Source organism: Diadema antillarum, unplaced genomic scaffold, assembly GCF_040938485.1.
Source record: "Diadema antillarum isolate AM-2024a unplaced genomic scaffold, OU_Dant_1.0 seq00001316_RagTag, whole genome shotgun sequence".
NCBI lineage: Eukaryota > Metazoa > Echinodermata > Echinoidea > Diadematoida > Diadematidae > Diadema > Diadema antillarum.
The window spans coordinates 87,059-101,462 of record NW_027272088.1 but is presented as its reverse complement, the minus strand read 5'-3'; the positions used below and the strand labels follow the sequence as shown (position 1 = coordinate 101,462).

General features: G+C 37.8%; 1 protein-coding gene across 1 annotated transcript in view; it reads left to right on the top strand.

The window, feature by feature from the left end:
• The window catches only part of LOC139708180 (uncharacterized), a gene marked incomplete at its 3' end in the record, with an annotated part of 141,624 nt that overhangs the window by 44,506 nt on the left and 82,714 nt on the right, over positions 1–14,404 (top strand). The window contains exons 6-7 of the mRNA XM_071620155.1: positions 3,650–3,888; positions 6,393–6,508. Coding sequence (XP_071476256.1) covers positions 3,650–3,888; positions 6,393–6,508 — 355 coding nt within the window. The remainder of the gene's footprint in view (positions 1–3,649; positions 3,889–6,392; positions 6,509–14,404) is intronic.

Below are 14,404 nucleotides of genomic sequence, written 5' to 3'. Positions count from 1 at the left end.
CGAGTGCGCTATATGTCTCCACTAACGCACTCTATCCTGTGCATCATTTGTACAGTTGTACATTATACAACACCTAAAAAGATTCGAGCTTTCATTTTGGTTGGTTGATAATCACTGCTCATCACAGGACATGCAGTTGAAAGTACCATTGCATGATGTTGCTTTTGGGTGTGCAATTTTTGTCAAGCGACGTTGGAAATTGTACAGATGACATCACCATTTAGATTGTGAATTACACCTAGGCTCATCCACTAATCAATTTTGTAGTTTTTGCATCATTACACACCTCTGATGTCACATGAATACAGTGTTAAATCTGCACCTTTGCCATAAATATGCACTCAATCAGTTATAAGCATGCACTCAGCCATTTTACTGTCAACAAGTTCTACCTTTGGTACTGCAACTGATTGCTTTTGATATGATTGTGCATGTGCCACAATACAATGTAAAACCCTTTCGCCTGTCATGCAGATTGGTTACCATTTCTATCCGAGAATTGGTGTGTACCACATCCGTTGTCGTCAGAGGTGTTGTATTAAAAACAAATAATAGTGCATGGCTCATTATTGTTGCAATGAAACAAGATTTCACATCATGAAAGATCTTTTGCTATCACATTTGTGACCGTTTAGTTTTTTACTTACACAAGTTGATGCCTACATGTAGGTTGAGCAACAACAGTAGAATATCAGACCATACAACTGAAATTCAGGAAAAGCATGATGCAAGTTCCTACGAGAGTTCTAAGATCCTTGAATTGAATGGAAGATACAAAGAGATTTATGATTATATAAGACCATGCATTTGATTGGATGTGAAGGTTGTTCAAAACATGAAGGTACCGTAAAAGTGGAAACTATCGCGATGTTGAACATTTTGCGCATTTTGCGCAAGCAGAAACTAGCACGGAAATAAAAGTACATGAATATTTTTGCTTGCCAAATGTTCCTGTAATTGATGTCTTGATTCCGTGGAATTATATGCAAAACTCTTCTTACCCAGCCAAGCGCAAAAAATAAGTGAAAATATCCCCTTTTACAGTATTTCTGAAATTTTGCATAAATTTCATTTGAAACCTTCATCTGGAATCGTGTCAGTTGAATTCATTTTTGTTTTATGCAATACACACACATCGGTCGGCAGTATGTCAGAGCATTGTTTGGCAGAGTGGCATTTTCAGATTTGTAACTTGATATATATAACTTGATGTATATTGAATAGGATCAGTCATACAACAGTATGAGATCCTGCCAGTATGGGAAAAAAATGAAAATGCTCTTTAAACAACTTTGTAAAAGTCTAATAGTTGCATCGTATATTACTGAGTCAACTGTATCTCAAGTTAGTCAGATAACGTAAAAGAATTTTACCTTAGAGTGGTATTGTGCAAAGTCACATCTGATGTTTAGTAGCACTTGACTACAGGCCAATTGATTTCACAAAGTCTGCCGTAACATTTCATTCTGATATACATGTAATATTTTTATTGCATATAATATGACAAGATGTGTTAGATACATTTCAATCTTTTGTGATCTATAATTGAGTATGAGTACTGTTTATGCCATTTTAGATTTTATTCATTTATTTATTTTTGAAATAGTTTTTCTTGGTTTTGTTCTCAAACTGAAACATTAGCTTTGTGCTTTCTACACGGATGGCTCGAATGTTTGGAATAGATTTGTATAGAAGTAATCATTTTTTTTTAAATTCTTCCAACTGTTAATGTGGGACCATGACTTTCATACCAAAGTGACATTCTACAAGTTTTGCATGGCTGGGTTTTTTCACTCACTTTTCATTATATACGGTACATTAAATCTATATTTGGGTTTCTTGCTTATTGTTTGTTTGTTTTTTGTTTATGTCTTTTTTTTTTTGGGGGGGGGGGGGGATGACTGTTCTGCAAATACACTAGCTCTTCCAGAATCGCGTATATATGTGTACAAGCACCTGTAAAAAGGGCTCCAGTACTTGTATTCCAAAGTAAACAGGTTCGTCCCTTTTGGCTGAGAAAAATCGGTGAGGAAAAATTGGGGTTAAGGGGGCATAATTTTGCTTGTTTGTAAAATTCAATCTTCTCTGCCTAGCAAGCCAAGCTGCTGGGGCCTTACCATTTCATTAAGGCCTTCGCGGTGTCGCGACACCACGAAGGGCAAGATGGATCCTCTGATTGTGTTAGCCGCTGATTGCGGAATATTGACGTAGTCCCAGGGACACGGGCGGTATTGATTGTCTGAAGATGACTGGCTGCCCTCCTTTATCAACTCTGAGCCGCGAGTCCTGTCGGGGCAACAATTTTCGCAACATGCTCCCCTGTCAGTTTAGATCCCCGGCAAGAACGGATGAGGCTTATTGGCGTGCTGTGCTCGAGGAGTTTGGCCAGCCTCTTGAAAGAATGGGATTTCAAGTCATGCTAGGAGTTGTGACTTGTCTGAAAGGCTTGTGTGATGAGATTTTTGCTTCGGCTGGGAATCTTTTTTTTTATTCTTCTTCTTTTTGTCTGAAACAAAAAAATCTCTCAGAATTTCATTTCTTCACTATGTTGTGGTGGTCTTCAGTTTGCTTTGGGATGAAAATAAGTATGCCATTCGGTGGATTAATGGGATAAGAATGCCCTATCAGTACTCATAAATGAGTTTCATATTTACTGTGTACACTTATTGATTTTTTTCCTTGTTTCCAGGCATTTTTTAGATAAAACACTGTACATATGCATGACACTCCACAAAAAAATGTTTTCAAACCATTTGAATCCTACTAAACCGTGTATAATGCTTCGTACCTCTACCAAACATCAGTTCCACTATTGAATTTCAATTTGTATGAAAGTAGTACAGTGTAATTTATTACTAGTACTACAATTTGAATGTGTAGATCATATGCAAAGAAGAATTTATATTGTTGTCATGTTTTATCACTTTGTTCATGTATTATAGTAGAAGCATTAATTTCTGTGCTTATATTTTTTTTTTCTTGGACCACTGTCTCAAAATGTCAGTGCTCTCACATGAAGAATTTTGACTTGGCTTTTAAGGAGTTGATAAATCCACAGGGTTTCATGTTAGTGGATGTTTTTCAGTAGCATTGCTGTCTCATTTTATTTGACAGTTTTTATCAAGCGTACAACTCAGTTGTAATAACAGGGCCGCTCTGCATGCGGTGTTATTAGCTATTATGTTGCAATTTTAGTAGCAGTGGGCGTAGTTGCCTTGGTGTAGAGTAATTGATCCCAGAGGTATCAGCACAGAATATGAGACCTTCTTCTCCAAATCCAGACATAATTTCATGAGTGCTTCTAAAGTGTATCTAAGTAAAGAGATAATTAAGTTAAGATTATTAGATTTGTAGAACTTTCAACACCGTCATTTTACAATAGTTACAATTCCTATCAGAGTTAAGCGTGCTTTTCGATCATTTTATGACTATTCATATGACAACAAAACTAATAACTGATTTGTTTGTAGTTGAAATTTCATTTCAATTCCTAAACAATGTTGGAATTATCAAAAATTTAATTAGATATTTTCTATGATTGTTGCTTTGCACAAAAACCCCCAAATTATCCTGAATGGATTATAGCTGTTTGGAGATTTCTTTAATAGTGTTTTGTTTCTTTTCTTTTTTCCCCCCACTAATCCTACAGCTAAAGTATGTGGCCAGGATGTGTCGGAGTATGAGTATGCCTGCTTCCATCTCAAGATCCAGCAAGCCAAGGACATCCCTCCGGCCACGTCCCTGGAGCGACTGGTCCTCCTGTCCCTCAGCCAGGGCGAGCGGGGCAGCAGGTCTCCCTCCGTTGTCTCCTCGGAGAGACTCTCGCCCATCGCTGCCAAGCGGTCCTGTCTGGTGGTCGAGAATGCCCTGCAAGTGGACAATGAAGAGGTGTGTGTCTTCCTTACATTGCTGGTTACTTTAGATTTGCTCACTATACAACGTACATTATAGCAGAGAGCCTCCTGCTGTGAGGCGCATGATGTATGCAGTGGCGGATCCAGGGGGGAGCACACTGGGCGCGCGCATCCCCGTTCATTTTTGTTAAAACAAAAGAAATAAAAAGAAAAAAATGGAGGGGGTGCCCCCCTTTAACTTTGTAAAGTCCCCTCCCCCCCCCTTTTACTGACTTCCTGGATCCGCCCCTGGTATGCTCTCAGATTGTAACTTCAAAGCATAATTTAGTAGACACATCGTGATAAAAGATAGGCCTTGATCTCCTTCATCCTGTCATAGCCATTAGAGCCAGGGGGTAGCCACTATGGATGCCACAATAGTACACTGGAGCCCAGTAATTATAGAAGATGGGCCATTATGTTTCGTAGGGCTGAGACATACTTCATGTAGGTTTATTTCACCTTTCCTGTACAACTGCAGCTGACATATGGTCAACCCACACAAGCAACCTCACTTGGGGCTACTGTACGTACAAAGGTACATAGTAGGGCTACATTATTCATGGCCAACTCACACAATAGTACCTCACATACTGTAGGGCTACTTTGCATTAGGCTATATCCGTCTAGATCATGACCCAATCACATATTGCTAACTCACATAGCGCTACTAGGGCTACCATCTCACTCAATTCTACCTCACATATAGGGCTATGTACTTTACATTACTGTAAAAGTGGATATTTTCACACGAGTAATTTTTCGCGCTCGGTCGGGTAAGATGAGTTTCACATGCTTTTCAATTCTGCGGAATCACGACATCCACTAGTGGAACATATGGCAAGCAGAAATCTGTGCGTGCTTTTATTTTCATGCTCGTTTCTGGTTGCATGAAATGCGCGTAAATTTCAACACCGCCAAAATGTCCACTTTTACAATATACATTGTACCTTGACAATATTACATGGCCGACTCATACAATGCTACAACTCTACAACTGTACCTTACATACACTGTATAGGGCTACTCTACATGGGGCTGCCTCACATAGGGAGCTTCTTTGCATGGAGCTCTTATAAATCTCACATGTGAATACCTTGTACAGTGCTACCTCACTGTAGAGGGCTACTTCATGTATGGTTATAACCGTACAACACATGGGGCTACTTCATGTATGGTTATAACCGTACAACACATGGAGCTAAATCACAGAGAGCTATTTTACATAATGCTACCTCATTCAAATGTAGCACCACTGTGTCCAGGGACCTGCTACAAGCTGCCCAATGTAAACCTACAATGTCTCTTTTATCAAGACAGTAGCAACTAGCACTCCAGCATAATTCTCACTACGAAAATGTTATACTGCAGCGCATACGTAGCTACAGAACTTTGTATTCATATCAGACTTCAGCTGCATTATACATGTTGCAAAGTGCTTGGAGAGATCATCCAATAATGCATAACAGATTGTTCCCTGCAACTGGTGTGCAGCTTTGCGTGTAGCCCTGTTGGGTGGCCCCTCCATATGTATCATACAGTGGATGGAACTGCTTTTACATACCAACATGGCGAACTTGAACTTTGACCTTCCCACCACCTTGCAGTTATCACACTAAAAAAAAGTACTTTTATTGTAACGGCATGCTTTATCGGTACAAAGTAGCTAAATGACTATATTTTGAAATGAATTTATGCTCTATCACTGGGCTTTGCAGCTAGCCTTTTAATATGTGACTACAGCATGTCAATGTTTGTAATGTTGTTATTTTGTGATACCTTATAGTCTGAAAGCATACCTGTGGACAACTTATTTTGTTGTGTGCTGTTGGAATAACATGTTTATATCCTGCATGCACAGTTGATTAATATCACATGCTTTTCACATCTCCTTATGAAAGTATATTCTAACAATTGATGTGACAAGAGCAAACTTTTGAAGACCCTTTTAAAATTCGAATTTTTATTTTCATCAAGCCTTGACAAAATATGGTCTTTTAAATTCCTTTTACATGTACATTGCCCCATCATTATAGACCCCTTGAGAATAGCAGGCCCATACAAGGCTCCTATCGCCACTCACACACTGTACAAATTTCCATGTGTTACCATGGGCTTTTTCCTATTTTATGAGTATCTCTTTCTCTAAGTAACTTTAAATACCAATTATCATTTTTTTTCTGTCTATCTTTTCATCCATCCATCCATAATAATTTTATACTTGTATCTATCCATGTACAATATAAGTATCTTTCTGTCAGTGTATCTAGTATTAGTGATATTAGTAGTTAGTAGTAGTAGTAATAGTACACTGTAGTTGGTAGTTAAGTGTAGTAGTAGTGGCAGTCGTAATATCATCATTGTGGTTATCAAATGTTACAAATATCATCCACTGTGCAAAAAAAAAAAAAGTTGTATATTTTTTTCTGTGTGCTAACCATGGTTAAGTGATCATCAGGTTGTTACGCCTTGTTTGATTTATTTTCTCTTTAACAACAGACAAGCAGCATGGGGCGTGGCTTGTTTCAGAGGGAGGCGGAGCCTGAACGTCCGGACGGAAGTTGCCCCCTTCTGGAGAGTCTACCGGTCTGTGTCCCGCCACCCATCGCATTCCGGTGAGTTGTTGTCTCTTTTGTGTTTTGCATGCATGCAACTAGAATGCCTCTTTTGTACCCGGTATTTCATTTTTGTTTCTTTGTAATAAATGTGCTTCTTGTTTGATTTAAGACTTTCTGTACTAAATGCTGACGTAGCATGCATAGTATGTGCAATATTTCTAATAATAAAAAAAAAATGATGTTTGCCTTCAAAATATGTGACTTGCTGGGGCATTAGTGTGTTTTTATGCCTCCACCATGAAGTGTTGTCAGAGGCATTATGTTTTCAGGTTGTTCGTCTGTCCGTCCATCTGTCTGTCCATCTGTTATGGATTTTGTGGATTATGTATTACTAAGAACCATCTGATGTATCCAAACAAAACTTGGCATATATATGCATGAGTCGACAGAACTGTGCTATCAACTTGTGAGTGCACATGCTCAGTGTCAAAGGTCGCGCAATATAGTCAAGGTCAAATGCTGAAACATCACTATTTCCCCCATGCCTCTGCAATGCCTATGCATTTTCTTGAAACTTAGTGTGTACATGTATTACCAGATCAGGATTCTCATGAGAAAGTTTTCGTCATGAGGTCTGAGGTCAAAGATCAAGTGGAAATGGTAAAATTTCACTGTTTTCTTCGATGTCTCAGAAATTTCTTGAGTTATCTTCATTAGATTTCTTAGTACATTGTATACACAGTGCCAGACATTTTCTTTGAAGTTTTAGGTCATGAGGTCATAGATAATGAGTCCAGAGTGAGATAAAATTGCTGAAATATACTATTTTATGCTGAAATTACACTATTTTCTCCATACCCTGGAAATGATTGAATGTATCCACTTGCCAGAAATGCATTAGTGATATATGTTAACATACTGTATAATGTTGTTGTGCATTACTTGCACTGTATTACATTATGATTATATTTGATAGTGGGAACACTTATGGTTTTGCAGATAAGAGTTTTATATAATATGGAGATCTGTAAGAATGACACTGCTTCACATTGTGCATTAACTGTCTTACTGCTCATAAATGAACTAATTTTATGGAACAAAAACAAAGCAAAACAAACACAACAAACAACAACATGGTTGGGGTGCATGACATGATACATTTTAGGTTGTTGTTGTTTTTTTTTTTCAAGATGATGGTAATGTCTTTGCAACAACTAAAACGTCAAAGAACATAGTAAATGTCTGCCCTGGCAAAACAAAAATGAATAAATGAAAAACATTAAGAAAATAATGCATTTACAAAAAAAAAATATGATGAAAATTGACTTTGCCTTTCTTTTCTGTTCATAAATCTTCTTTTAGTATGAAAACAAGAATTTCTTAGATGCCAAGTGTGTGCTACAAAATGACTCATGTGTGGCAAACACGATGGGAGTTATAATGGGGATAAGGGGTGGGGGGAAGGTACCCATTACATGATGAAAATCTTGATGCGCCTGATGAGCATTTAAAAGGTCAATCTAGTAAATCTGCCGTAAATTCTGGCAGACGCAGGCTCTCCATATTCATGGGGAGACCGCAGACGGCCAGCAAGAGGGGAGAAAGCCGAGTACCCCTGTGGAGATCCTCTGCATATTTTTACAATTTATTTATGTTTTTTCCCAAGGTTTTCTTGGCTCACAGTGCACAACATTCATTGCTCTACACTTGGTTTCTAGCCAGTCACACTGTGCTCTGTACTGCACACCTGTTGCTCAGCTATTCATCATGTGTCTATTTAAGCAATTTTAGATAATATTTACGTGAGAATATTACTGGCTAAATGTTCCTTGAAATAGTTATTGTCCAAGTCAAGATGATCGGGAGAGGCTGGGGGAGGGTGCCATTGATTTATCTAAATGCATTTGAAGGCAAGCAGAAGGATGCCTATGGGACACCTATTGCAATGGGTCTAGGGCAGTTACCTTCTGGGCAATTACCCCGAACCCTTCCCGTGGCCCTAATCCTAATACTAATCCTGAACCTAATCCTAACCCTAACCCAAACTACTAACCCTAAACCTAACCCTAATCTTTACTCTAACCTTACCACTAACCAGTATTTAGCTGGGGGGTAATTGCCCTCTGGGGGTAATTGCCCGGATATGATTGCAACAACATCTTAGATTCATACAAGTTGCATTTTTTCTTCATAAATTATTACATGACATTTTATAATCTTCATGATGCTACCTCCATTTCTTTACAATTTAAGCATAGAGAATAACAGTTGACAAGAGCTGTGTGGTAGAATTGTGCGGTGACAAAATTGAAATATGATGTTGCGATACAGATGAAGAAGAAGAAGCAGCAGCCACGTTTTATCCATTATAGACACTGGATGAGTTTTTTTCTCCTTTTCATTTACCTGTATGTTCACATTTGTCATGATTCTGAGAACATTGTTCACAGCTGTAAGATGTTGCAATTGCAATTTGTAGTCGTGATGCGGGTATCCAGAATCAGATTTTGTGGTGATTAAGTCAGCATGAACTGTGATCTTAGAGGGCGTACGTGGAAAGACTCACTATAAATCTTCTCAATTTCAAGAGCAATTTGAGGAATTCCTCACACATTCATTTGTACTTGATATCATTGGTTGAAATTATGGGAGGCAATCAATCATTCCACCACTTTATTTTATATATCATTTTTTTTATACTAAATGCAAAAAAAAATGAGAGAAATGTCATATCTATCACTCTATACTGCTGTCTTAAATTAATGTCAACTCGACTCATTAGTTGCAAAATAATTTGTATGAGGAAATATGAAAATCCAGATCAAAATGACAAGTTTGCCTGTGTGTTATATGTAAGAGAGAGAGAGAGAGAGAGAGAGAGAGAGAGGGAGAGAAGAGAGAAAGAATGACAATGGAGACGGAGAGCGCTCGGAGAATTGAGCTGGAGGATGAGTAAGAATGATGGCAGGTAAATCAAGCTGACATGCGAAACTGAATTGAAATTCGAGGATGGATTTGAGGAATCTATGATGGGAAAGAGGAGAGATGGAGAGAGCTGATACAGAGATTCAGAGATACAATGACTAAGAACATTGAAAGAACTACATGATGAAGATGGAAACTTCTCAACTTGTTAATGACGCAAATTATTTTGGTTGTCTTGCATCTCACAAACAGTGCCAGTAGATGCAAAAGCTGGCATCTGGAGGCATTATGATTTTAGAGTCCTGGAGTGCATAAAGAGTATAGTTTTCCTACTTAAATTCAGTTTAGTAAGAAGAAAAAAATCAGGCTTTATGAAGTCTATAGATGCATATGTAACTTAAGGGGGACTTGTGTCCTTTTACCACACAGCATGGATGTGTGTGGTCTGGTATAATATGCGTCCGAGAACCACATTAATGCTGATGAAGACGCAAACCCTGGAAGCAGTGGGAAAAATGCAAAATGTGGGTGACTTGATTTGGAGAGATGAAAACCAAGATTCTCCTCAGAAACTCAAACTTTTGAGTGTTTGTATTACCTCCTTGTACAGATGTCATGGTCTGGAAGTATTATTTTATATTTTCAGAGGTTTTTTTTTTCAGGTTTCTAGAAGCAAACATCTTTTTTTCACACTTGTCAGAAGTTAAGCCCAAAAGATGGAGATATATACTATGTGACCGTGCATCACAAAACCAACAAAAAGTTGCATGCACTGATTTTGAGTGAGGACTGAAAACAGGTGAAATGGGTCAACTTAGCCAATCTTAAGTTTTGCATATTTTCTGAAAGAGGAAGTCTTCTTCTACATTATGGTTCAGTTTGGGATCATAAAACGAACAAGAAATTGTGTTTGTAGCAATTTTTCTCAAACACTTTATTGTAGAACAGTGTGATTAGGTGTGTCTTATAGAGTTCCCTTTTCATTTCTTAATAACGCTGTACACACTTTGAACACTTTCAACTCTAATAACTTTAGAAAGGATGATGCTACTGCCTTGAAAGTTAGCATTGATCATGGACAGAAAGTGTTGATAATGCAAGTTCAATTTGAGCTTAATCTACTCTCTAAGGAAAATGAGTGAAAATAATAGCTCTTAAAGGAGTGAATACAAAACAGAGTGAATTTGGAGTGAATTTTGAGTGGAAATGTTCATTTTCACTTGTTTTAGAGTGACCTCAGGGATCACTTACAAAATCTTCAAGTGATCCCTGAGGTCACTCCAAAATGAGTGAAAATGAACATTTTCACTCAAAATTCACTCTAATTTCACTCTTTTTTTGTATTCGCTCCTTTAAGAGTGGATATTTTCACTCGATTTTTCTTAGAGAGTAATAATCCCTTCATTAGTTGTTGCTCTCGTGGTTTACATCCCATTTTTGTGCCATTCATTGCACAGCTATGGTTTGTAGTGTGTCTTGGTAAAGATTTAGCGCTTGAATAGATCTTGTACTTCTGAGCCTCTTTTCTCAGTTCACACTTTTTCGGAGTGTGTGCTTTCTTTCCCATATTTGGATAGGTTAGGAGAGTCCATTTGAATTGAGTTATACATCAGTTTAAAGCTTAAAGTCTGCTCTTTTGGAATTTGCTCTTGAACTAAAAATCCATGGCTGGCGACTTTTTGTTGGTTTTGTGATGCAGGCTCACATACAATGTATAATACAAGAATATTGTTTAATGCCTGTGTAAAGCTACACTGTGCTTAACATTTGTTATGTGTCCTTGGCATTTGAGTGTCCTCTAGGCTCTAGATTACAGAGTGCCCAGCATGCACTCTATTAACCCATTAAAGACTACTCCCATGTTTATCTCGGGGAAGTGTCTATGGAAAATGCATGTTGAAGCAAAATCAGCTTGTCCTCAATGAGTTAAGAATGCTGGCATTGCCACCGACCACCGGCATCGTCACTGACCACTGTTTTAACATCAAGTCCAGTGTAAAACATATATTATTTTGTCCTGTCTCAGGTGTGCATACATATACAAGAGAATTAATCTCATCTTGGCTGTTGCTGCAAAATTGTGCAGTTAGCATGTGAAACCCTATAGAATTTTACACACAGTATATGTGTGTAAAATGTACAGGGCCCTGTTGTTGCATAAGAAGATGCAGTCTAACATAAGTCAGAAAATCAGACATAAGGCAGGCATCAGCCAATCAGAATTGAGCATTCACAGGCCAACGTTTGGTTTTGTGACTTACAACTGCATGCTCTTTCTCAACTTTTATGCAACGGGGGCCAGATTTAAATATTGCTGGCTCGTGTGCACACTGTACAGCATTTACTTTAATACGCTCCTCAATATGCAGCAGTTAGCGAATTGCATGGCCACATGAGAATGGAACAGAATTGGATTAACTTTTTGTAGAGGGGTAATTATATTGATTTATGAATGATGACAATTATATTGGAGGGCCATATTTCATGATATCTGAATACCAGAAGTTATTGCCCTCCTCAGGGCCACATAATTTATGTTGCTGTATCTTGTGCAATATTTCCTGGTATCCCATTCAATACTATTTGATTTAGAATTTGATTATGTCATATATTAAATGTATTGAAAACTGCTGAAAAATAGAGGAATCTTTGAAAATCTTCTTAGTTTATCTCTATATTTGTTTTAATTCTTATGTCAATCTTGAACACACACTTTTTAACTTTTAACTGTGATTATGCACTTACCCAAAATAATTTTTGGTATGTATATGTATATGTTTGATTTGATTGATTGTATATTTATATGTTTTTCAATTGAACTTGTGAAGATAAATTAAACTGAAACTGGAACTATATTTGAACCAGAAGTGGTAGAGATAACAAAGTTAGGGCTCTGAGTATGTGCATTTAAGAGTATGGGGACCAAATTAGGCCAATTTTCACATTTTCATTTTCTTCTTAATTACGCATGGTCAGATTTTTACCAAAGTTGGCAGGTGTTATCTTTAGGGTGATATCATTTATGGAAACCATGGCCCAGATTAGAGAATTTCCAAAAATTCTTGTGTACAAAACCAGAATATTAGATATAAAATGCTATTTACGAATACAAATGTAAGTACGTATGTATTTGAATGAAATTTCAAGTTTCTTCATGTCAGATCCTGGAGTGCCCCAATTGGGGGGGGGGGGGGGGGGAGGAATTCAAATTGTTTCCCAGTGTTTACATTTTCATCATCTTCTTGAAAATGCATATATATTCAAATTTGTCTCCAAACATGGCAGGTATTATCGTTAGGGTAAATAATGGGCACCAAAACCCTCGTGGCTCCCCCCCATCCTAAAACTCTTCCAAATCTTCAAAAAATCTTCTTCTATCAAACTAGAAATGCTTTTCTTGGATGCATTTAATAGTGAGTACACTCACTTTCAAGTTTATTCGTGGCAGATCCAGGATGGTGCAATTACTTGATTAGTTTTTTGAGTGAAATTGGCCAGAGGTCAAAGGTCAAAGATCAAGGTCAAATCCTACAATTTATCTGTTTACACAATAACTCAAGACTGGATGAAGCAGCTTTCACCAAACTTGGTCCAAGGATGATGTATGATGGGCAATATAGGTTAGTAGTTTCTGAGTGAAATTGGCAAGAGGTCAAAGATCAAGAGGTCAAGGTCAAATGCTGAAAATTTTGCTATTTCCCCCATATCTTTGCAATGCCTGAAGGTATTTTCTTGAAACTTAGTGTAGACATGTACTACTGAATGAAGATTCTCCAGAGAGAGTTTCAGGTCACGAGGTCAAAGGTCAAAAGGTCAAAGGTCCAGTGAAAATGTTAAGATTTCACTTTTTTTCCGTATCTCGCAAATGATTCAAGGTATCTTCATAGAACTTGGTACATCTCAGTGTACTGACTGGCAGAGATTATTTAGGGAATTTAGGGGTCATGGATCAAAGGTCAAGGTCAACCTGTCATTTCAATATTTTGCCAGTTATGTGAAACTGTCATCACACATTGTGAAGACATTGTACTATACACATATTAAGAGAACCATGAATTATGGCGGAGGCATACCAGTCGCCATAGCGACATTTCAAGTTACACTTACATCTTCTTAAAAATGCATGGTCAAATTTTCTCCAAACTTTGCAAGTGATAATACAGTACTCTCCGCTTAATCGGATACTGCATAACCGGGTACTCCACTTAATTGACATAAAAGCTGAAAAACTGTTTCCGATGCATGTTCTTTTTACCGGATAATCGGGTAGTCATTCTGGTTTAATACAGGTAGGACTTTTCCAGATTAACGTGATCTGTTTCCAAAGTTTCTCTCAGAAATCTTTTACAATTCATTTAAATGGAAATTATGAAGAAACTTTGAGGTGCTTTAAGTTGATAGAGAGCTCATCAAAGGTGGATATTTTGATTTGTTGAATGTGCAGTGTATGACCGATTCGCCATATCACTGATACAAGTAGATGCATTTATGCATGCCATGTGTGAACCCATGCGCCAGCACCACACACGCTACCACCAACACACACACACACACACACACACACACCCTCACAGTAACACTCTAATTACTATGCATGTGCCTAAAGTTAGCTCTTGAAAAGAAACAAAGAATGAACTAACTACACTGAGACTTTCTTCAGGCCATCAATTGAAATAAATTTTCGGTTGCCATGAAACACGTGGGGACACAGCAGAAATCGCTGCAGTATTTAGCTGCATGTATGCATAGGAATCTAGCTTCAAATGACACATGTTAAGAAGTGTGCATGTGGCTTGATAAGGATTCAGGGCTGCATGCAAATTGTTTGCAAAATTGTGCTTCAGACAATATTCTAAGGCTGTTGTGTGACTTTAGATAAGCTGTGGCTGTATTAAAGAGACATACTGTGTCTGACCCGGAGGGGTTTGTGATCAGTATGAGCTATTTGCATTGTGAATGAATTAACATGCATTTTGGTTTGAATAATCGGGTACCGGTACTCCGCTTAATCGGACTAGAAATCCTCTG